Source organism: Rhineura floridana, chromosome 2 (assembly GCF_030035675.1).
Source record: "Rhineura floridana isolate rRhiFlo1 chromosome 2, rRhiFlo1.hap2, whole genome shotgun sequence".
Classification (NCBI taxonomy): domain Eukaryota; kingdom Metazoa; phylum Chordata; class Lepidosauria; order Squamata; family Rhineuridae; genus Rhineura; species Rhineura floridana.
The window spans coordinates 210,575,914-210,599,159 of NC_084481.1; the positions used below are offsets into that span (position 1 = coordinate 210,575,914).

A 23,246-nucleotide genomic window follows, 5' to 3' on the forward strand; every position below is an offset into this window, starting at 1 on the left:
TAGCTTTTTAACTTTAGTAAAATACTTAGGGACATGGGTGGTCACTGTGGGGATTTTTCAAACTGCAGGAAAAGAAAAGAAAGCAACAGTAGTTGTGAACATTTGATAACTGTAAAACATAAAAGCTACAATGCAATGAAAGTTTATCAGAGCTAAGCAATAATACTTAGCTATGCATGACTGAAAACCTGGGTATGTGTTATATTAACTTTGTGAGAACAACCCAGGCCTGCCTTTTGTAAATTCTGAACACTGTCCAGCCCAGACAAAGAACGCTACAGTGGATTACAATCTCTCACACCTTGGGCACCTTTTTCTATCCATTGCTTAACGCTACTTATCTCTGTCTGTCTTTCTTCGGTGGCTAAATTCAGCCAGGCAATGAAACACCCAAGTGTCAGCAGTCAGTGGTGTTAGATGGGATGAATGGCAATGAGGTGAAAGCCACAAACCTATTGGGAAATAGAAGTTTGGAAGGAAAGAGGATATGCTACTTCAGAGCAATGCCATGTGGTGGAGGTAGTAAAAGCAGCTCCTATGTAATAAAATGCCTTCAGGAGTGAAAGGCAATTAGAAATCAAATAAATAAGCACTCTTTTAAATATGTTTAAAGGATTTCTTTTTTTTTCTTTTTTAAAAGGATAAATTGATAAAAGTTGTTACTAAATAGGGGGAAATAATTTTTCCTTATACTTTTTTTTAGACATCTTCTCAAGAGGAACTGTTAGATCGCCTGTTAGAGTGTGACGTCATTATTTATAACATCACTGAAGATGCAAAACAAATTGAGGAAGCAACCTGGGCAGCTACTGGTCAGTACAATTTGTTCTTCACCTAAATATAGGTATGGAGCTTATAAACAACCTGTCCATCAGCTTGGGGGAGTGGGTAGTAGATCTAGTGTGATTCAGCAGACAGGGACTTCAACTACAAGGCCTGAATTCAAATTCCTCAGTCGTGGACTTACTAAGTAGTCTTGGGAAAATATCAGTTTCTTGTTCTCCTCCTCCTCCTTTTTGTCTCATACCTGTACGAATGTTAAAAGAGCATAGTTTGGCTCAGCTCACACACACAAATTTAGTCATGCATACTGAGTGCATGTGCACACAAATGACTATGTTTAAATGGTGTGGTCAGGTATACCTTGATTGTGCATATCATGCTATTTGAAGTTACTTGATTTGCCTCTTTATAATACAGCTTATCATGTTTGTGGCCTAATCCAAAAGACTGGCTGGGATTGACTGTGCATTTCAGCTACTATGGTGTGGAGCCCTGTCAAACACTGACAATTGCATGGATCAGCCATTTTGTGGGGAATGAATATGTGGACCAGTCCCAGACTCTCTGCAAACTCTCCCAAACAGCTGATTATTGCTATTGCTGAATTTCTAACAGGGACACACATGCATAACCCTAGTAACTGAATCATAGAGAAAACCTGTACACAGCATCCATTTGTACATGTATTGTAGTTCCTCATTTAGCTAGGGATACACATGGTGAACCTCTTTGCTGGATTGGAATGTCTGTGTGTGAAAGCTCCATGATTCCCTTCTGAGGCCCTTTCATCCACTGGTAGCTTTTGCACCATCTGTGAAGTTACTCCCAACTTCAAGTAGCTTCAGAAATATTCTTGGATGCTTGATAATGGCTTGCTACCAATGTGAAAGTGAGCAGTCCTGATATGTGTGTGTACAAGTCATTGTGCATTAAGAGATTTTATATAGCATTGGCCCTAATTTGGGGAAAGAAAACTTCACTGCTGAACGTTGTTATAAATTGTAAATAGAAAAAAACTCTATGTATATTAACATCCACACCATTATATAATTACGCAGCATTGCATGCAGAATCAAAAAACTTTGAGAAACAGAAAGTGTTCATTCTACTTTCAACAATAATGACCTGGGCACGGAGCAAGCCTCTTGATCCGGTGAGTGGTGGAAAAAGTAAACAAATTTCTGACGTTTATTAATTTTAGTAGGTAAACCTGCCCATGTTATCACTTGCCTCCTTAAATATTGGTGGCAGAATGTATGGTGCAGCTTCATTGTACAAACTTGCTTAAGACAGTTCCAGTCGGACTGCTACTCTCAGGATTTCTGTCTTTTAGAAACTATTGCACAGGAAGGTGGGAGTAATTTTTACTACTGTATACAATGATATTTCAATTAAGAATTGTCAGGAATGCAGTTATCTACTTTAAAAAGTCACTTTGTTCTGTCAAAATAAAAACTGAATAATTCCAAAGGTTACAGTTTTTTAATTTTTTAAAATTTCTGCTCTGTACTCCCCTCCACCAGGAAGATCCAGAAATACCTTTCACTGAAGAAGACTATCGTCGAAGGAAGCCTCATCTTAACTTTATGGAGCACATTAATGCTGAAAAAACTATTACCAAACTTGGCAAAACAGTGAGTGTTAGCAGAAAATAATTTATAGTGGTTTATATAAAAAAAAAGATTGAAGGCATGTCTACACCATTCGGTGAGGCCTTACTTTCTACTCCTTCTTTTTCACAAGTTTCTCTTGTAAAGACACAAAATATGGCTTTTTCGCTGGCTGCCCCCAGATTGTGGAATCCCCTCCCCAGTGAAGTACGATTAGCTTCCTCACTTCTTTCCTTCCGTGCTAAGGTGAAGACGATCCTATTCAGACGGGCTTTTAATTGAATTGGTAATTAACTCTTACCTTGTATTTGATTTAATTCATTTTAACTATTTTAATTCTGTATATTTACTGTTTTAACTCTTCATGATTATTTTTGTAAGCCGCCCTGGGTTCTTTGGAAAAAGGACGGGGTATAAATATTTTAAATAAATAAATAAATAAATACACCACAAAATCGTATCAATTTTATGATGACTTCTGAAATTGTGGGGTACAACCCTTGGGGAGGGATCAGACTGCCACTGAGGAGGATGTTTAGGAACACTACGATTTGAATTATCACCATCTCAGCACAAGGAAAGGGGGCATAACAATCTAATTTTTGTACAGTTTTGTATTGTGATATACTGTATTGTGTTATTTTTATTGTATTTTTAATGTTCACCGCCCAGAGAGCTGTTGTTAGTCGGGCGGTATATAAGCTTAATAAAATAAAAATAAATAAATAAATAAATAATCCTGTGGAGAGTTAGGTGTGCCTAACTGAGAATGAAGCTGAGACAGCTTAATTCTGCACAGTATTGGGTTATAAGAGACACAATATAATTTTTCCCATTTACCCAGTTCTTTGATTGGCTTTGCAGTGGTGAACACACAGGTACACATCTGGAAAGAGGTCGAGCTACGCTTTTCTGAAGCACTGAGGCAATATGCTGTAGTCTGCTTAAACAACAAGTACATTTTGAGATTTTATGCCTTCTACGTTAAATTTTACCTTTGTACCCTTTAGTACAACTCCCTATATATATGTGTGTGTGTGTGTGTATATATATATATATATATATATAGTTTATTTATTTTATTTATTTATTTCATTAAACTTATAGACCGCCCCATAGCCGAAGCTCTCTGGGCGGTTCACAAGACAAGAAACATCAAAAATACAATAAACGTGTAGCAATATAAAAACACATTAAAAGTTTAAAATGTTAAAAATTAAAACAATATCAGCGCATACTAAACATGTTGAAAAGCCTGGGTGAAGAGAAGAGTTTTAACCTGGCGCCGGAAAGATAGTAACGATGGCGCCAGGCGTATCTCCTCTGGGAGATCGTTCCACAGTTCGGGGGCCACCACAGAAAAAGCCCTTTTCCGCGTTGCCACCCTCCGAGCTTCCCTATGAGTAGGAACTCGGAGGAGGGTCTTTGATGATGAGCGTAGTGAACGGGCAGGTTCATAACGGGGGAGGCGTTCCAACAGGTATTGTGGTCCTGTGCCGTATAGGGCTTGTAGGTCAAGACCAGCACTTTGAACCGGGCCCGGAAACAGATAGGCAGCCAGTGCAGGCGGGCCAGAATCGGTGTTATATGGTCGAACCGTCTGGTCCCTGTTAGCAGTCTGGCCGCTGCATTCTGCACAAGCTGCAATTTCTGAACCGTCTTCATAGGCAGCCCCACGTAGAGCGCATTGCAGTAATCTAATTTCGAGGTTACCAGCGCATGAACTACTGAAGCGAGGCTCTCTCTGTCCAGATAGGGGCGTAGCTGGGCCACCAGCCGAAGTTGGTAAAAAGCACCCCGTGCCACCGAGGCTATCTGAGCCTCGAGTGACAGGGATGGATCTAAAAGAACTCCCAAGCTACGAACCTGTTCCTTCAGGGGGAGTGCAAGGAGGAGTATTTTAATTGTATCTTATGTATTTTAACATTTTTTTATTTTATTGTTTACAATTTTATTATGTACATGTTTGATTTTATTTTTGTAAGCCACCCTGAGTGCCCTATTACAGGGTAGAAGGGCGGGATAGAAATATTTTAAATAAAATAAAAATTAAATAAATAAAAATTTTAGCCACTCTCTCATAAAATGTCAGGGTCAGGAATCCCCTAAGGCTGTTTCTCCTGGAATATTCTTGTAGTATACAGAGGTTGTCCATGGTAAGGGAGGGGAAGAAAAGTTATAGAAGAAAAGCTGCTGGTGGTGGTGGAGTTCAAGCCAGCATGGAAACCATGGGATTTACCCTAAGTTCCTTCTCCCTTGGCCTTTATTGTATATGTTTGAGGATTGGCTGTAGTTACTCAGCAGTTAGTGGAGAGTGCTCTGTATATGCCTAGAAGAACTTTTCTTCTTATTCTATTAGGTATTTGAAGACTTAGACCTGGTGAGCCCAGGCACAAATTAAAGTTGGTGGATGTGCTTTCTGTGTAGAGCTTGGGTATGGCAAGATGATGATGATGATAATGATGTTTATTTAAATAAATAAGAATAAGGGAAGAATGTAGGGTGATCTGTGAGTAGTGAAGTTAATATAGTTCCATTGTTATGGAGAGATTGCTACATTTTCATCCTGTCTAATAAGAGCTGCCAGAGGAGGACTGACCTAGTGGGACTGGTGAATGCTTCCTTGTGGCTAAGGCTGCAATCCAATACATGTCTACTCAGAAGTAAACTCCATTGGGTTCAATGGGACTTACTCCCAGGTGAGTGTGTATTGGATTGCAGCCTAAGTCAGTCCTGGCAAGTTAGTGAAAAAATTATCTAGATCCATTTCAGTCTGGGTTTAGGACAGAAACAGCTGTGTTGAATGTTCTGTTCTGGGAACAAGGGGAGTGTGTTTATGTTGGTTCTACTGGACCTCTCAGTGGGTTTCAGTACTTTCAAACATGGTATTCTGCTGGACTGGCTTGGTGACATGGTGTTACATTAACTCCAGACCTTCTGGGGAGACAGTTCCAGAAGGTGGTGCTGGCTTATTTGACTTTGGGTGTTGGCCTGTGGGGATCCCATAGATTCCATCTTGTCTTTTATGCTGTTTAACATCTACGTGATACTGTTCAGAGAGGACATTCAGGGATTTGGAATTTGATGTCATCAGTATTATTATTTATTTTATTTATTATTTCCTGCCCAGGGCGGCAGTAGGAAGATGACACCCAACTCTGTCTTTTCTTTCCATTTTATTCCAAGGAGGCTGTAGAGCAGGGATGGAAAACCTGTGTCGGATGCTGCTGGACTACACCTTCCATAATCACTGACTGTTGGTCATTCTGGTTAGGGATGATGGGAGTTGGAGTCCAGTGAAATCTGGAGGGTCACAGATTCCCCACCTCGGCTGTAGACGTCCTGAACTAATGTCTGGAGGCAGTAATAGATGGGATGTAGGCAAACAAACTGTAGATCAACCAAGACAAAACAGAGATGTCCCAGCTTTCTGTGAAGATCCAATTATTCTTTCCAACAATTTAGGAGATGCCAAAACACTCAAAGCAGATGGTCCATAAATAGACACCAACAAGTACTGTAAATAAAGATGTCATTCAGCACTTACTAGTACAAGATAATCTAAATTGCAATATAGGACACTGCAGACATTCTTCATCTATTGGCTCATCTAGTGTATAAATGCCACACTCAACCTATTTCTTCCACAAAAAAGGCTGCTCCTCTATCAGGTAGAATTCAGGTAGAAAAGACCATAATGCTGGGGAAAACAGAAGGAAGTAGAAAAAGAGGAAGGCCAAACAAGAGATGGATTGATTCCATAAAGGAAGCCACAGACATGAACTTACAAGATCTTAACGGGGTAGTTCATGACAGATGCTCTTGAAGGTCACTGATTCATAGGGTCACCATGAGTCGTGGTCGACTTGAAGGCACATAACAACAACATCATAGGGTGAATTTACTATGAGCATATGTGTCAAATTGTAACTGATGACACAATATATGCCACCCGTAACAATTGTTTATTGACCTGCCTGAAGTTGAAGAATTCAGACTCGGGCACGTTTGAGGTTTTTGAGTAAGAGACAGCTTCATTTCAGTACACTTCATGAATCTATGTATGCTTACTCAGAACTGGGCATCTCACTAGAGCTAGCTAAACGTGATCTCAAGACTCTAAGACCTTGACTCAGCAACCGCTCCCTCCCCGAGTCAGCTTAAGTAAGACTGGGTGGGCTTCCCACTTGTGTGTGCCAACTGTCAATGCTGAGAGTGCGCACGTAGGCGAAGGCTCTGCCTTAACTGGGTCTGTTGAATTTCCCACCTCATTCGCCTCCTGGCGCGAGGTGAAGGCAGAGCCTCGGCCAGCTCCTTGTCTTCCCCCTCTGACTGAGGAGAGCTGCTAACTGTACGCCTGGGCACTGAGAGTGAGGGGGCAACCAGCTGGGAAGCATCTGACGGGCCAGGTTGCTCTCCCACAGGAGTGCCCGGAGTGGTGGGAGTGGAGCTGTCAAGGACTGGAGCTGGGGCATGGGGCGCCTTCTAAGTCGACTTCACCACTTGCCCCTCCCCAGGCTGTTCCTCCCAGTCCAAGTCCTCCTCTGTCTCGCTCTCATCTATGCTAGTCGGGCGGTATATAAATTTAATAAATAATAATAATAATAATCCACCCTCTCCCAGCTGGAAGGGCGACATTTATAAATGTTTGTTGGAATCTTGTATAGCAGAAGTTCAGGAGCTCAGAGAAGAGTGAAATGGAATGTTCCTAAACAACGGAGAATTGCATTAGAATCTATACAGAATATTTCCTTAGATTTAAAGTTGAAATTAATTCAGAAAGAAATGATGCTTCAAGTATAGTGGATTCTACAACTTCTTTATAGGAAGTCACTGTCTAATACAGATGGATGCTTGAGGTGTAATGCTGCAAATAGTTATTGTCTAGATATAGAAGAGGACAATGAAAAGGGAATAACAAGAACCCTATTCCAAAAGATTAGAGAAATGAAAGGGAAATTTAAACCAAGAGTAGGGATGTTGAATAATCAGCCGGGGAATACACTGACTGACCGAGATGAAATAAAAGGAAGATGGAAGCAATACACTGAAGAACTCTATAAAAGAGATGCAAGGATGATAGATTCATTCATGGAGGAACCGTATGATGAAGAACCAGAAATCTTAGAATGTGAGGTGCAAGCTGCTCTTAAAATACTTGGAAGAAACAAATCACCAGGAACAGATGGCATACCAATAGAGTTGCTACAAACTACAGAGACTGAATCTGTCCAAAATTTGACAAAAATCTGTCAAGAAATAGGGAAAACTAAACAATGGCCCACAGACCGGAAGCGTTCCATATACATCCCAATTCCAAAGAAAGGGGATTCCAGGGAATGCAGTAATTATCGAACTATTGCCTTAATATCCCATGCAAGTAAAGTAATGCTCAAGATTCTACAACAAAGGCTCTTACCATATATGGAGCAATAAGTGCCAGATGTCCAAGCTGGATTTAGAAAGGGAAGAGGCACCAGAGATCATATCACAAACATAGGTTGGATAATGGAACAGAACAAGGAATTTCAGAAGAAAATCACCCTGTGCTTTATAGATTACAACAAAGCCTTTGATTGTGTAGATCACGAAAAACTATGGAGTGCTTTAAAAGAAATGGGGGTGCCACAGCATCTGATTGTCCTGATGCGCAACCTATACTCTGCACAAGAGGACATAATATGGAGAAACCGATTGGTTCCCAATCGGAAAGGGTGTGAGACAGGGGTGTATTTTATCACCCTATTTATTTAATCTATATGCAGAACCTATATGGAAAGCGGGATTGGACCAAGATGGAGGAGGTGTGAAAATTGGAGGGAGAAATATCAATAATTTAAGATATGCAGATGATACCATACTACTAGCAAAAACCAGTAATGATTTAAAGCAAATGCTGAGGAAAGTTAAAGAGGAAAGCACAAAAGCAGGACTACAGCTGAGTGTCAAAAAGTTGAAAGTAATGACAACAGAAGGTTTATGCAACTTTAAAGTTGACAATGAGGACATTGAACTTGTCAAGGATTATCAATACCTCGACACAGTCATGAACCAAAATGGAGACAATAGTCAAGAAATCAGAAGAAGGCTAGGACTGTGGAGGGCAGCTATGAGAGAACTAGAAAAGGTCCTCAAATGCAAAGAGGTATCAGTGAACACCAAAGTCAGGATCATTCAGACCATGGCATTCCTGATATGTATGGATGGATGTGAAAGTTGGACAGTGAAAAAAGCAGATAAGAGAAATATCAACTCATTTGAAATGTGGTGTTGAAGGAGAGCTTTGCGGATACCATGGACTGTGAAAAAGACAAATAATTGGGTGTTAGAACAAATTAAACCAGAACTATCATTAGATGCTAAAATGATGAAACTGAGGTTATCATACTTTGGACACATAATGAGAAGATATGATTCACTAGGAAAAACAATAATGCTGGGAAAAACAAAAGAGAGTAGAAAAAGGGGAAGGCCAAACAAGAGATGGATTGATTCCATAAAGGAAGCCACAGACTTGAACTTACAAGATCTGAACAGGGTGGTTCACGACAGATGCTGTTGGAGAACGTTGATTCATAGGGTTGCCATAAGTCATAGTCGACTTGAAGGCACATAACAACAAACAACATGTATTGAGATTAATGGCAGGACAACAAAACTGGATTTTTCCAACCTTTTTTTGGTTTCCATGAGACTTATACCTTGAGTCTGGAAGGATAAACACCCATCATCTATTATGCAATTATCCGAAGATCTTAACACCCTTGCTGCATTTTAACACAAATTTTATAAACATTTGGATAACATATATCGAGCTATATGAAGATGGATGTATTGATTGTTAATTTGAGCTGATGGTTTTTTTCTGGTTTTCTTTTTTTCCTTTAATAAATTTGTAACTAAAAAAAAATCAATTAAAAAAGAGAGGTTCCAGGCTGGTAGAGCTGACCCAAGAATAGGAGTTCAACCAATGTTAGGGTGACAACCCTCATGAGAAGACAGGTTTGTAGTTTGAGGGTGGATTTGACTTTGACGTTGGATGCTCAAATATCTGCTGTGGCCTGCCTTTTTCCAGCTTGGGCTGATGCATCAACTATGCTTATTCCTGGAGATTGCAGGCCAGGGCTACACATGTCTCATTTACATAATATCTGCATTACTGCAGTAAACTCTTCATTGGGCTGCCTTTGAAGAGTGCTCAGAACAGTCTAGAACAGTGGTTCCCAACCTGGGGGCCATGACTCCCAAGGGGGACCACAAAGTAATCCAGAGGGGACTATGAACAGTAGAGAAATTAAATTTTTTTTTTTTACAACAGTCTTCACTCCCTGGACACTGTCTGCTCGCCACTGCAGACAACACCTCCCCCTTGCTCCAAACAAGTGGGGAGAACTTTTGCTGAAGTGCCAGAGCTTCTTTCAGGTGCATCGAGGGCAGGCATCTGCCTATAAAACACGTGGCAGACACTGAAGGAGGCTGAGGGTGGCGTTACCAGGAAGAAGAGGGGATTATTATCGCCAGCTCCCAATTCCTCACACTACTGCTGCTGACGATGCCCTTGCTCAGAACAAGAGGAAAAGGCTTTTCTTGAAGCAAAAAGAAGAAAGGCTGCAAGGAAAGGCTGCTTCCCCCATTCCTTCTTGGCAGCGTTTGCCTGCCTTTCTTGGCCCCTTCTTTGTTGCCACCTCCTTTTATAAATTATTCTGATTTGCGAGACTGCCCAGATCTCGCCTTTGGCCCAGATGCAGACAAGGAGCAGTTAGGAAGCTCAGGACTTGCTCGCCCCCCTCTCTGAGGCTAAGTGTGTCTGCCAGCATCCCCCCTTTCTTCCACCTACACTCCGCCCCCTCATCTCTCTCTCCAAGATGCTACAGCAGTTGAGGGCTTCAACCCTCCCTCGTGCCCAAAGGTATGCACGCCTGCAGATGCTTGCAGGAGGGGCAAGTGTGTTTATGTATGTGCGTGCACTGATCTGTTTTCTGTTCCACTCTCATTCCACAAGTGTGTGCTAACCAAGTCATCAGTTTTGATTATCATCCCAAGGCCTGAAAGCACTAACCCCCCTCCTCAATTTATCCATCCTTTTGTCTTCACAATCTAGCATCCCCACCACTACCACACTGCTGCTTTTTTATTATTATTAAAAAGCATAGCAGGTTGGCTGAGGCTGGGGTCCACATACTGCAGCTGAAATGAATTTATTTAATTATTATTTCATTTATATCCCACCTTTCCCTCAAGTTGCTCAGGGTGGTGCACATAGCCCCCCCCCTTTCCATTTTATCCTTACACAGACCCTGTGAAATAGGTCAGGCTGAGAGACTGTGTCTGGTCTAAGGTCACCCAGTGGGCTTCACGGCTGGGCTGGGTGGGGATTTGAACCCACTGGTGTTGGGAGATAGGACAGTACATCTTCACACTGTGGGGGGGGGAAGGGGATACCAATTTGATTGGACATTTGCATTAAGAAAAGAAAGCAACACCTCCCCCTGTTTGCAGGGAGCTATTTATGGAAAAGTTTATTTGGGGATGTGATTTTACCATGCACCATTTTTTCAATTAAAAGAGATTAAAATTACAATTAGCTTGGGGGGTCACAAAAGCTTTTGAGCTTACAAAGGGGGTCCTGTACTCATACAGATTGGGAAACACTAGAATGCTGTGGCCACAGAAGCTGCATATAGAGAGCGTGCACCTCCCTTATGGAAAGAGCTACACTTGCTTCCAGTTTGTTTCTGGCTGAATTCTAAATGCTGGTGATTTAAAGCCCTTATTGGTTGGAACTAGCACCACCTTCTCCTGTATGAACCTGCTCACACAGTGACATCATTATCAGAGGCCTGTGTGCTCACTGTTCCCAGAAATACACCTAGGTGGGCCCAGGAAGAGGTCCTGCTCGGTATCCACACCCAGGCTCTGGAAAACCCTCCTGAGGCAGGCTCATCTTGCTCGCTGTCTAATAGCTCTTCAAAGGGTGGTCAAACCTTCCTTTATAGGAACAATTATTGCATTTTTAAGTGGTTTTAATTGCCATGGTTAAATTATTTTTGATGGATGTTGTATTCTTAATTTTTCTCTCTTTGCTGGTTTAGTGTTTTATGGCTGCTGCATTGTATCAGAAGTTTTGCAATGCAATACAATATGTTTATTGCTTAGTCCAAAGACCATTGCAGAACAGAACTAAATACAAAACATTGCTTCTCAGCCTTTGGGCTAAGATCAAGTGTAGTATCAAAAGTTTTTTAAAAATATTGTTTTAACTTAAGTTGTGTTAGCCCCTTTGGTCTTATTGTGGAAAGGCTAGATATAAATGTTTTAAATAAATATGTAAGTAAATAACATGCCTTAAATTAGGTTTGTAAAATGGTTTGTATTTGCAATGCTACAGAGGTTTTTAATAATAACATTTACTTTTTTCAGCAGATCAAAGGCAAATTTACTACATATGTTGTTGCTTCAGGTGTTCAGTATGGAGCTGAAGAAAGACTTCTACACTACTTTTTTAAGGTAGATGCATTTCAAGGTAATTTGGATGATACTTTTGCAGGACTTTTAAGAAAAAGTAGATTTACTACATCCTTAAATCATCATTTTGCAGCTGGCTGTCCTCTATTGGAATCATATACTAGAGATCTAACAAAACTGTTCTTGTATAGTAAAATGGAATGGTGTTAGGTCTGTAAAAATTTAGCTTGTGGGCCTGATTCTGGTTCAAAAAACCGTGCAGATATGATAGTTTTTTAAGCTATAACTAGTAGAGTGCAAAGTTCCAGTGGCCTGGTCACCAGTGTTGACCATGTTATGTTTGGCAGAAAGACAGAACAGTTGAAGGGACAGATGAGCTACAGATATCACCTTTGCCTGTAGGTTGTACTGTGTACATTAAGGCTTCTCTCCAGCTTACTTCTCTCATTGTGTGCATGGAAGAGAAGAGTATTGCTCTTTAAATCTCTTCCTTCTCTCCCTCTACAAGCAATTACTCCCCTGCCCTGGCAATTACTAAAGAAGGCACAGTCAGTTACCCAATTTATGAAGAAAGAAAGGTAGCCAGATGAGGAAGACATAGAAATAAGGAGAGAAAAATAAAGGAGGAGGGAAAAGAAGACAGAGAAATCGGGGAGACAAAGATGTTGCTGCAAGTACTATGTTTGAGTTGGAGAATGTAAGAAGAGAGTTGCTGTGTAAAATGTATGTTAATTTTGATAAGCATTTTTAATTTGCAGTTCTTACTATGTTTCCCTCACAGTAAATCTGAGGGAGACCACCACTATTACATATCCTCGAACTGTCCTATTCAGGAATAGTCCATATTTTGTCTTTCACAGGGACTTTGGGAGCAGGGCCGGTGCCAGGCATGACTGGGCCCTTGGGCAGTAGCCAGTCCTGGGCCTGCAGCACCATAGTCCAACCCCCCCATATAGGTGGTGCGGTTCTAATACGCCTGCCCGCACGTCCCACCTACTTCTCCCGTCCCTGTGACTGTTGTGTGCTCTATGCGTGCATGCCTACCATCACAAGATGGCAGTAGGGGCGTCAGTCCCTTAGGGATCCTCCACCACCATCTTGGCTGATGGCAGGAATGTGTGCGCAGCATTCACAGGGATGGGAGGGGTAGGTGGGACATGTGGGTGAGCTTATTGAATCCCGCGCTGACTGCATTGGGGTGTGTGTGCCTGGGAGCTCGCTCTCTGCCATCTGCGGCAGGGTTGGGAGCCGATGTTGTCATGGAACAGGAGCGCTACCCTCCCACCTTAAGAAGGGGCTTTTCAGGGACCCTCGGCCAGGGTCCAATCTGGCCGCCCTTTGGAGCTGCCCGTTTGGGAGGATGCCTTTTAAGAAGGTTTTTAATGTGAATCGCTGGAATTGTCATTCTCAAGGTCTGGATGTTAGATAGCAGTATTACAAATGCACAAGAGTCATTCATTCCACTCCATATTTTCATCTGTGAAATGTTGGAGGGTATTATTCCCAGTTTATAAATGGAGGATTATAGCTGAGTATATGGAGGATACATAGTAATACCATGGTAGAGGCACAACTTGAACCCATGTCTCCCATGACCACACTCTATGACCAAGTGATGGTATGTTCTAAATCGGTTGTCTTTTGTGTATCAAATATGGCAGACATGGAAAAGCACTAAAAGGTAATTCCATAAAAATGTCAACCTACACACCTATTTTTCATTTTCATATATAATTAACACATTCTATATCATTTTAAAGATATTTTCCCAAAGTTTAATTATCTGGCAATAGTTTTTCAAAATGATATTTTATGCAAGTAAAACAACCAGAAGTATGGCATGCAAGATGACTCAGAATTTCTCTATTTTCCCTGGATCTTTAGTTGAAGATTTGTCACAGAAAGTAGACAATAGGTTAATAACCCTTTATTGTATTGATAGTTTTGCTTTTATGTTAGAAACAAAATCTGGTGAGCTTCAAACAATACAAACTTACATTGGTTGAGTTGGTTATGTTGGTCACAAAAACACATACTTTATCCCCCCTCAACAAATGCAAAGAACAAATTATAAGTTTCAGCTTTATTCTCTTTGAGTTAGTTAGCATTAAAAATGTGATGAGAGATTGCCTAACATGCAACAGTACTTGCGACCAACCTCTCACCACAATATGCAACTTACATAAATGTGTTGTCATCTGTACCCTTTTAGGACTGTAATAATTCCTTCCGTGAGAATGTAATATTTATTAGGCCTGTCATTTGTATCATACCAGTGGTTCCCAAACTTTTCCCCCCATGGACCACTTGAAAATTGCTCATGATCTTGGTGGACCAGTCAGTGATTTTTCTGCCTGTTGTAGCCATTGTAATGCACTATGTTAGATGTTGCATGATTTTTAATTGTATTTTTATTGCTTCTTTTATTTATTATATTTTATTATGTTAAAATTTGCATTCCATAGAATTCAAATCATAATACAATAACATATAATAAATAAAAGAAGCAATAAAATACAATTAAAAATCCATATGTATATTTAATGAGGACATGCCACAGACCACATGAATGAAGCTCACAGTCCACTGATGGTTCACAGACCACAGTTTGGGAACCCTTGCAGGGCATCTTACAGTTTTACAAAAAGACCTCATGCCCTCAAGAAGCTTACATTCTGAAAGACAAGACAGACAAGCAATATATTATTGCTCTTAGAAGAAAGATAACACAATTATATGTTAATATGTTTAGTAATTAGATAACTTTTTAGGTTAATTATCAGTAAACGTCAACCTGCGTATGCTTTAGAAAAGTGTAGAATTGATACTTCTCTACTAGATCCCTACCCGCTTTCTTGAAGCATGTAGAAGCTTTTCCCAGCTTCCCTTCAGGTGTATTGAAGCAGGGCCTGTCCTCTTGATTGGTGCTTCCCAGGTAGGGTGAATATGTGGCCTCAGTGAGAGATACAAAATGTCACCTCAGGAGCTGAAGGTCTCTTGCCTTGCCTCAGGGAACAGTATAACCCTGTAAGAAGTTGAAGACTGTCTTGAACAAAATGAATTTTTCACATAATTTAAAATAAACACCACTTAATGCACATATGGGAAATGTAATTATCCTCAAAGAAAGTGCAGAAGCAGAAATATCCACTGAAGTACTGGTCTCTGTTGACAACTTCGTTATTCTTGAGTTTGAGACATGGAAATTGAAAAGGAGATTTGTTGGCCAAAATTTGTTGTGAAAATGTGTTTGATGATTATTAAATAAAATCCTCTTCTTAAAAAAGGGACTTCCATGACATTTGCCTTTCCTGCAAATGGTGATAAATGTTGGGTTGAGAAGAAACAAATCATCACATTATTGTCACAGCTGAGTGTAAATTCTTGTGGGCATTATAACGTCCCGTATGGATGTATGCTGATCTGCAACTTGTGAATGTATAGTAAAGTGTCATGCACAGGGTCTTGCTTTGGAGAAAATTATTTGTGGGTGTCTGTAAATGAATTGTCACATGTTATGTGGCCACAGATCATTTGCCAGAAATTCTTTTCACTTGCCCATCAAGCATTAGCTCTTTACATATATTGCTGCAGATGGATTTTTTTATCATTCATACTCTGAGATAATTAACTTATCAAAGTTACAGATATTATGCTAGTCTCATATTTTAAAACAATCAAAAGAAAGCATTTAAATTAAATGTGGCTTACTTCTTGATTATTTTTGTAGGGAAGATCAATCCAGTTAACAATTAGTTTAATGTTGATTGGAATTCAAATAATATTAACCAAACACAAAATGTTATGTTCCTAAAACAGTGTCAGAATGCTAAGTTACAGTCTAGTAAACGAGGAATGAGTAGGCCCGCACCTAAACTTGGCAGCCTTGGACAGCTGCCAGGGCTCTAGCACCATGTCAGGATCCACTGCTGATTCATGCACTGGCCCTCCTTCAAAACATTATTGTCTTAGGACTTCCGGGAAGGGTGACTTAGCCTGTGCCTGCTTTTGAGACGGGCTCCTGCCTCAAAAGAAGCTTATTCAGATATATCAGTCAGTTTTTTCTTTTTTTTTTGACTGATTAAACTTCTCCCGGGTAGGGAGAAACGAAGAGATTAACCTCAAAGCCTATTTTTGTTGGGACGACCAGATCTCATTAATTTATGGGACGAGGTCCAGCCGACGAAGGTGGGACGGATTTTCAACAGCAAGCTCTATCTGTTAAAGCGAACGTTCATCTTATCTTCTAAGAGAGAACGCACTAACAGGCAAGCACCCTTCTTTCTATATTTTTCTTTTACTTGACTTAAATTGTTGCTGTTTAAAAGAGATTTGCCAGATTGATCGGTTTTTGACATCTCACTGGGGAGCCGTAACTTCTCTCTGCTACGCACTAATTAATAGCTTATCTCTGTTTCTGTTGCAAAAAGCTGTCCTGGATTTGCATTCTAAAGATATACACAGAAGAGGGATTTCTATTCCAGATTTTTATTTTGAAAAATATTATACTGTTTTGAGACTACTCTCTTTTTGGTCTATTTTATTTTGACGAATCTGTTTCTTGACGATTGCCATTAATTGTTTCGATCCTGGGAACTGCATTTTGTTTACTTAACTATTGGAGAGATAAGGCTGTCTGCTCTGTTTATACTGTGATGTCACCAAGTTTGGAGTATTAACCCAATTGTTGCTGAAATAAGAAGTGGTTTTCCTATATTTTTCTTTTAAAATGGCAATTAAGAAAGTGGCTGAGAATCTGGAAATAACTATGTTTCAGAAAATAATGGATGAGATTGAGATAACGAAAATTGAATTGAGTAAAATGAAGCAGGAGATTAAAGATATAAGGGTCCCTGTGAGAGAGGTGACCCTGGAAGGGGTCCCTGTGAGAGAGGAGACCCCGGAGATTGGAACAGGGGTCCCTGTGAGAGAGGAGACCCTGGAGACTGGAATAGGGGTCCCTGTGAGAGAGGAGATCCCGGAGATTGGAACAAACGTGGAACAGGAACAAGATTTGGAGTCTATGGACTTTAGAAATAAAATCTATTGTTTGGAACTCAATGTTATCTCTGAAAAAATTAATGAAGATTCTAGAGATAAAGTTATCAATGGCATGGATTATCTTCTGGACTGGAATGATGTGATGGAGCCCAATATAGAGAAGATCTATGGAATTAACTGCAGCCATGTGACAATGGAAAAACTTTTAAGAGATGACCCAGTGTATTTTGAAAAAAAGAACAGAGATATGATTTTACAGCAGTATTTCAGCAACCTATTCAGAATGGATGGCAAGAAAATATTTGGGATAGAGGTAATTCCCATCAGACTCTTACTATATGACTATGGCTTTGACAGCAAGATTATTATGGAATACTGATAATGGAAGATTGGATATTGAAATTACTGGACTTAACAAGACTACTGAAGATGGAAGATGGAAAATGGAACTAATAGAGATAATAGAACAATGGCTACTGAAATTACTGAACCTAACAGATTCTGATGTGATGGATTAATTGAAATGTTTATTTTGACTATGGTTATAACAATAAGATTATCATAATTAGTAATGAGATGGATTAATCGATATGCTTATCTGGAAAAAAAAAATTGATAGATATATTTCTTAAAGAATTGAAACCTCTCTTTGACTTTTTGTGGAAAGAATAAAGTAATGTTTATGAGATTTGATGATTAAGTAAGATAACTACTGGAGGAAAGTGATTTTATAATATGACTTAAGAGACAGGATTGTTATATATTATAGACTTATAACTGATTTGATCTTTGACAAATGGGAAGTCAATATTTTACTCTATTTTTTATTTTTGTTTTTTTTTTTTTTTCTTTTTGTTTAACTATTTTTGATTTTGTTTTTTGTCTTTGAATGTTTTATGATTTTGTCTTGTATGTTTTATGAAAATCTGAATAAAAATTATTGAAAAAAAAAACAAAACATTATTGTCTGATACTTCAAATATCACTGGGCACTGGAATTTAGCTGCCATTGTAATTTCCCAGAATGCCCTTAAGTGACACTACACCAAAGGCATTGTGGGAAATTTAAATGATAGCTAGACGCAACTGATTGCAGTACTGCTGCTGCCACTATCCCAACAAGTAAGCCCCCCAAGGCTTAGCAATTGAGAAACAGGCCCACCAGAGGCACTTTGACCTGGGCTGCCTCAAACCTGAAAAGGCACTGAACTTAAGGAAGTTTGTTCCCTAGTAATTAGCAAACATAGGCTTTGATCTAGAGAAGCAGTGAAATAGGTTATATTTTGTGATTGTGAAGAAACATCAGTTGTAGCATGTAACTGGAGTATGTGCTTCACTATTAGGCACCAAGAAGAATTTTTACCTTTATTTTCATTTTCTTGTTATTTTATGAGTGTGTGTGTATGTGTGAAAACTTGCAAAACTGTAGAGCTCAGATCCTATAAAACATTAATCCAGTAAAACAATTAATTTGACTCCTCTAGCTGGTGTGTTAGCATCTGGAGTGAATGATTTCTCATTCACATATCATACTAAAGTTACTAACCTAAGCTACTTGTAATTATTTTCAGTTATCTTGGCTTGGTGAGACTCCTGCAATACCAATTTTTGGAGATGGACGGAATTTTATTCCAACCATTCACATTGTTGACTTAGCAGCGTAAGTATACTTTTTAGCCATTGCTCACATCAGGGTTTCACAAATTCCCTCTAGAATTATTAAAATCAATGCCATATTCCCATTGTCTTCATTAATGAGAATTGGAGTTACCCAGGTTTATGCCTATCTGTTCAGGTTTCCAAGAAGTTCATTTTTAGAGACATCCTAAAAAGGAATGGTGCCTAATATTATAAAATAAACAGGCTTCATTGTCCTTAGCAAGAAGCAATCTTGCATAAATCGTACAATTATCTTTAATTGTTTATGCTTTTAAGAAATTCATGGAGATACCACAGAAACATAGGAAGCTTTTGTAAACCTAAATGAAACCACTGGTCCATCTAGTTCAGTCTTGTTGACACTCACCTGCAGCGGCTCTCCATGGCTTTAGGTAGGAGCCTGTCTCAGCCCTATTAGGAGATCCTGGGGATTGAACCTGGGTCCTTTTGATGAAAACCATTGAGCTACAGCCCTTACATATATACATATTAACTAACAGTTAGTTACCATGGTCCACATTCACAAAATGTGTTTACTCCGCTGTTATTCCATTTTAAACAGTCATGTTTTCCCCAAAGAATCCCGGGAAGTGTAGTTTGTGAAGGGTGCTGAGAGTTGTTAGAAGAGGCCCTATTCCCCTCACAGGGGTACAGTTCCCAGAGTTCTGTGGGAAGAGGGACTGTTACACCATTTTGCAAACTGTAACTCTGTAAGGGGAATAGGGGTCCCTAACAACTCTCAGCACCTTTCACAAACTACACCCTAAGATTCCATGGGGTAAGCTATGACTGTGGCATAATAATGGAATAAATGTATGGTGTAAATGTGGCCATGGAGCAAAAGCAGTTTTTTAAAAATTAGATGGAAGTCATCATTCCCTAGTGGCATTTTTCCCAGATGCTCTCTGGCCACAACAACAGCTACCAATAGGGTTTTTGGTCCTGCTCCATAATTTTTATTTAACCTCCTGCCCTATGTTTTGAGGAAGGCTCAGGCGGTTAACTTTTCCCCAAGTGCTGCCTCTAAGTTCCTTGCCCCAGAGTCTAATAAGATCCTCAGCAGCTTCTCCATTTGAAAGGGTTTGGCCACCCTGATATTCCAGCCTTATGGGTATGTCTCAGCTGTGACATGAGGGACACCTCCAGCTGATGCCAGCTAGTTAGACAAACTGAGCTGCATCCAAATATATCTTCTACAAATTAAAGTAGTCCTTCAGTTCATAGAATGGGCTTGGATCCAGCAGAGGCTTCCAGAAATTTCAGTGAAAGGGAAAAGCAACTTTTTGCCATCCCCTTGTAACTCCCTCATTTTAACCATCTGGAGCAGATTTTAGGGAGCTGCAGGGGAAGGGATCCGCATCCAAAATTGCCTTTCCTTAAGTTTGCAGAATTGTATCCATTGTATTTTGTGTATTCATTCCATATCATGTTAAAGACTGAGTGGCTGATGTCTTTATATCTTTTGTGTTCCCCGCTGCAGAGTGTTACAGAATATAATAGATCATAGGCCAAGAACTCATTATCTCATTGCAGTGGATGAATCAATACAAACACTTGGTGAAATAGTAAAGGTAAAGCAGTTTACATTTTTTTACTATCATGTTTCTCTCCATAATACTTGTTTAAATTATTGTTTAAATCTTGTTGAATCATGCAACAGATTTTGAGTACCATAGTCCTAAACCAGAGGTAGGAAACCTTTTTTCAGCCTCAAGGGTGTATTCCCTTACGGCCAGCCTTCCTGGTGGACATGACCAGAGGCAAAAGTGTCTGGAGCAACAGATGTGACTATTACTTTTGTATGTTAGACTGCATTCTAGCTATGCCAATGTCAGAGGTTTATACAACTCCATCCTCCATCCAGGCAAGCAAGAGGCATTATCACAGTTCAATAATATACTGAAGCTAGATAAAGGCACTTGATGAGGGTGCGGAGCAGAGGTGATGAGGGGTGTGGCCTAGGCAGCATTCCAAAGGCCAGATAGAGAGACCTGGAGGGCTGCATTCAGCCTCTGCCTGAGGTTCCCCACCCTGTTTTAAACTGAAAAAGAGAGTTTTATGGCACCTTAAAGGCATAAGCTTTCTTGGACTAACACACACTTCATTACTTTGTTTATTTATTTGTAAAGACTTCTATCCCACCTTTTGATCTTGTGATCCAGAAGGGGGGTTAGTCATATAAACAAACCTTATGGCCTTTCAAAATATTGTTTTATTGCTCAAACCTCTATTGACACAGAAGGCAGTGGTAACAAATAAGAGATATGGCCCTCCCTCATGGTTCGATTGTGAATGTAGAACAGCAAAAAGAAATCTTAGATCACAATTAAGGTCAACTGTCAGATATGATGGTGAAAAATACACTAGTCTATTTAAATCAATGAAGGCTGCATATAAAAAACTTTTGCGCCAAAAGAAATTGAACTCTGTTGTATATCGCTGGCAGAAGCTAGCCAAAGTGGTCCATGCGAATGATGAGCGATCATTTTGGGATTTAGTCAAACGGGATGGGTTTTTCCACCCAAGAAAAAGTACAACAAATCCCGAGCCTGACTTGGTACAATCACTTTCACAATCTCTACTCTCTTTTACCATCTTTCCAGACTAACACTCTGGAAATGGAGTTTGAAAATTTGCAGCAGTAGCCCCCGGTTTCCACTGAAGATATAAAATCGTTAATTCAAGCGTTAAAAAATGGGAAAGCCCCAGGCGAAGATTTTTTGCCCCCCAAAATATTTAAATTATGTCTAGATTGGTGGGCTCCTTTATTGGCACGTTTATTTTCTAGAATCAATGTTACTGGTGTCATCCCAGATGGTTGGAGATGTACCATTATAGCTCCAATACATAAGAAAAATGATTCCGCTGACCCGACAAACTATCGTCCCATTAGTTTAATTGATGTAGTAGCCAAGTTATATAGTAAATTTCTTTGTCAAAAGCTAGAACAATGGGTGGAGGCAAATCAGTTGATATCCCCTGAACAGATAGGGTTTAGAAAAGGGTCATCTTCGACAGATCACTGCTTAACGTTATATTTTTTGGCTAAAATGAATATAACGGGACCTGTAAGACATCTTTACGCGGCGTTTGTCGATTTGGCCGCAGCTTTTGATTCAATGGACCGAAACATTCTATGGTCCAAACTATATAATCTGGGAATTGACCGACGACTACTATTCCTTATAAAGGCTCTCTACACAGATAACATTGCTCAGGTTAAGGTAAATCTACAGGGTACCATGACGCCCCCGATAGCGGTAGAGAGGGGGGTTAAGCAGGGATGCCCGCTAGCTCCCCTTTTATTTAATCTCTTTGTAAATAAAATAATTTTAGAACTATCTGATCATCAATATTTCCCTCCATCAATTGGACAAAGGAAAGTGTCTACTTTATTTTATGCAGATGATATGGTTTTACTCTCCCTGGCCCCTATTGGCCTGAGAAAGATGTTAAAAAGACTGCAGGCACTCTGCAATGCAGATAGATTGAATATAAACTATAGGAAAACAAAAATAATGGTCTTTGGTAAAAGACCTGTATATCATCGATGGTCGGTGGATAATCATCAATTGGAACAGTGTAGATTATTTAAATATTTGGGGGTGACCTTTTCGGACACCCTTTCTTGGAAATGTCACATCCAATCTATAAAACAATCAGCGACTAAAACGGCGGGGGCTATTCTAAAATTTTATCGCACTGAGGGGGGCAATCTGATCTTACCAGCCCTAAAAATCTTTGAGGCGAAAATAATCTTACAGGTTTTATATGCGGCACCAATCTGGGAGTGGGAAGCAACAACAATCTTAGCTTTAGAGACCGTCCAGACAAATTTCCTTAGGCGCTTGTTATTTCTTCCCCCTGGGACTCCTGCAGCCATGCTTCAGGTGGAGACTGGAGCCACTCCGCTATGTGCTCATATTCATCTAGCCCTTTTGAGATTTGTGAAGAATTTTATACCTACACAATGATCTTATGGCAAAGTGATTTCTTTTAATATATATGTCTGTTGTTCTAGAACAATTTTAAAAGTCATCCATGTAGATTTTATATGTTTCTTTTCTTTCTTTTTTTTTATATATATATTTATATTGAATATTGTACACCTGTGTTGGCCTATGGCCCTGCAATAAAGGTTTGTTGTTGTTGTTGATATAAACAAACCCAAACTCTACACAGCCCAGCAGCCCTTTGTCCCCTGGTCAATGGAAGGATCATAGTGTACTTTCCTTCCGCTCTGCAGATCCAGGGCAACTGGAAATTGGATCAAAATGTTCTTTCTCTTTGGGGGTTGGAGGGAAACAAGCACCTTGTAGCTGCAGCTTCTTTGGTTAATATGGGTGAGGCAGGCTAGTCTGCCGCTTAATGTGATGCTATTCCAGGATGCTATACCTGGGAGGCTGGGGATGCAGCCCATCAGCTACATCAGGACTCCAGTTGTTAACAGTGTTTTTTTTTCTTTTGGAAAGGAGAGTGGCTTTCCCTCTGTCCTGTACCCACCCACCCATCCCACCTTTGCTGCCTCCTGAATCCTGTTAGATCCTCCCCCATAGCCCTGGAAGAAGGGGAGAGATTGCCTAGGCCACATCCACACCAGACATTTATTCCACTTTAAACAGTTATGGCTTCCCCCAAAGAATCCAGGGAAGTGTAGTTTGTGAAGGGTGGTGAGAGTTGTTAGGATAACTCTATTCCCCTCACAGACCTACAGTTTCCAGAGTTCTT

At 40.0% G+C, this 23,246-nt stretch overlaps 1 protein-coding gene and 1 pseudogene across 2 annotated transcripts in view; both read left to right on the top strand.

The window, feature by feature from the left end:
- The window catches only part of AK7 (adenylate kinase 7), an 83,867-nt gene that overhangs the window by 1,027 nt on the left and 59,594 nt on the right, over window positions 1-23,246 (top strand). Inside the window, exons 3-8 of one of the 2 annotated variants that reach the window (XM_061612081.1) lie at window positions 704-812; window positions 1,842-1,936; window positions 2,307-2,417; window positions 11,814-11,900; window positions 18,431-18,519; window positions 19,999-20,089. In XM_061612081.1, coding sequence (XP_061468065.1) covers window positions 704-812; window positions 1,842-1,936; window positions 2,307-2,417; window positions 11,814-11,900; window positions 18,431-18,519; window positions 19,999-20,089 — 582 coding nt within the window. The remainder of the gene's footprint in view (window positions 1-703; window positions 813-1,841; window positions 1,937-2,306; window positions 2,418-11,813; window positions 11,901-18,430; window positions 18,520-19,998; window positions 20,090-23,246) is intronic. The other variant, XM_061612082.1, reaches the window with a different exon arrangement.
- Window positions 11,587-11,673, top strand: LOC133378633 (U2 spliceosomal RNA; annotated as a pseudogene).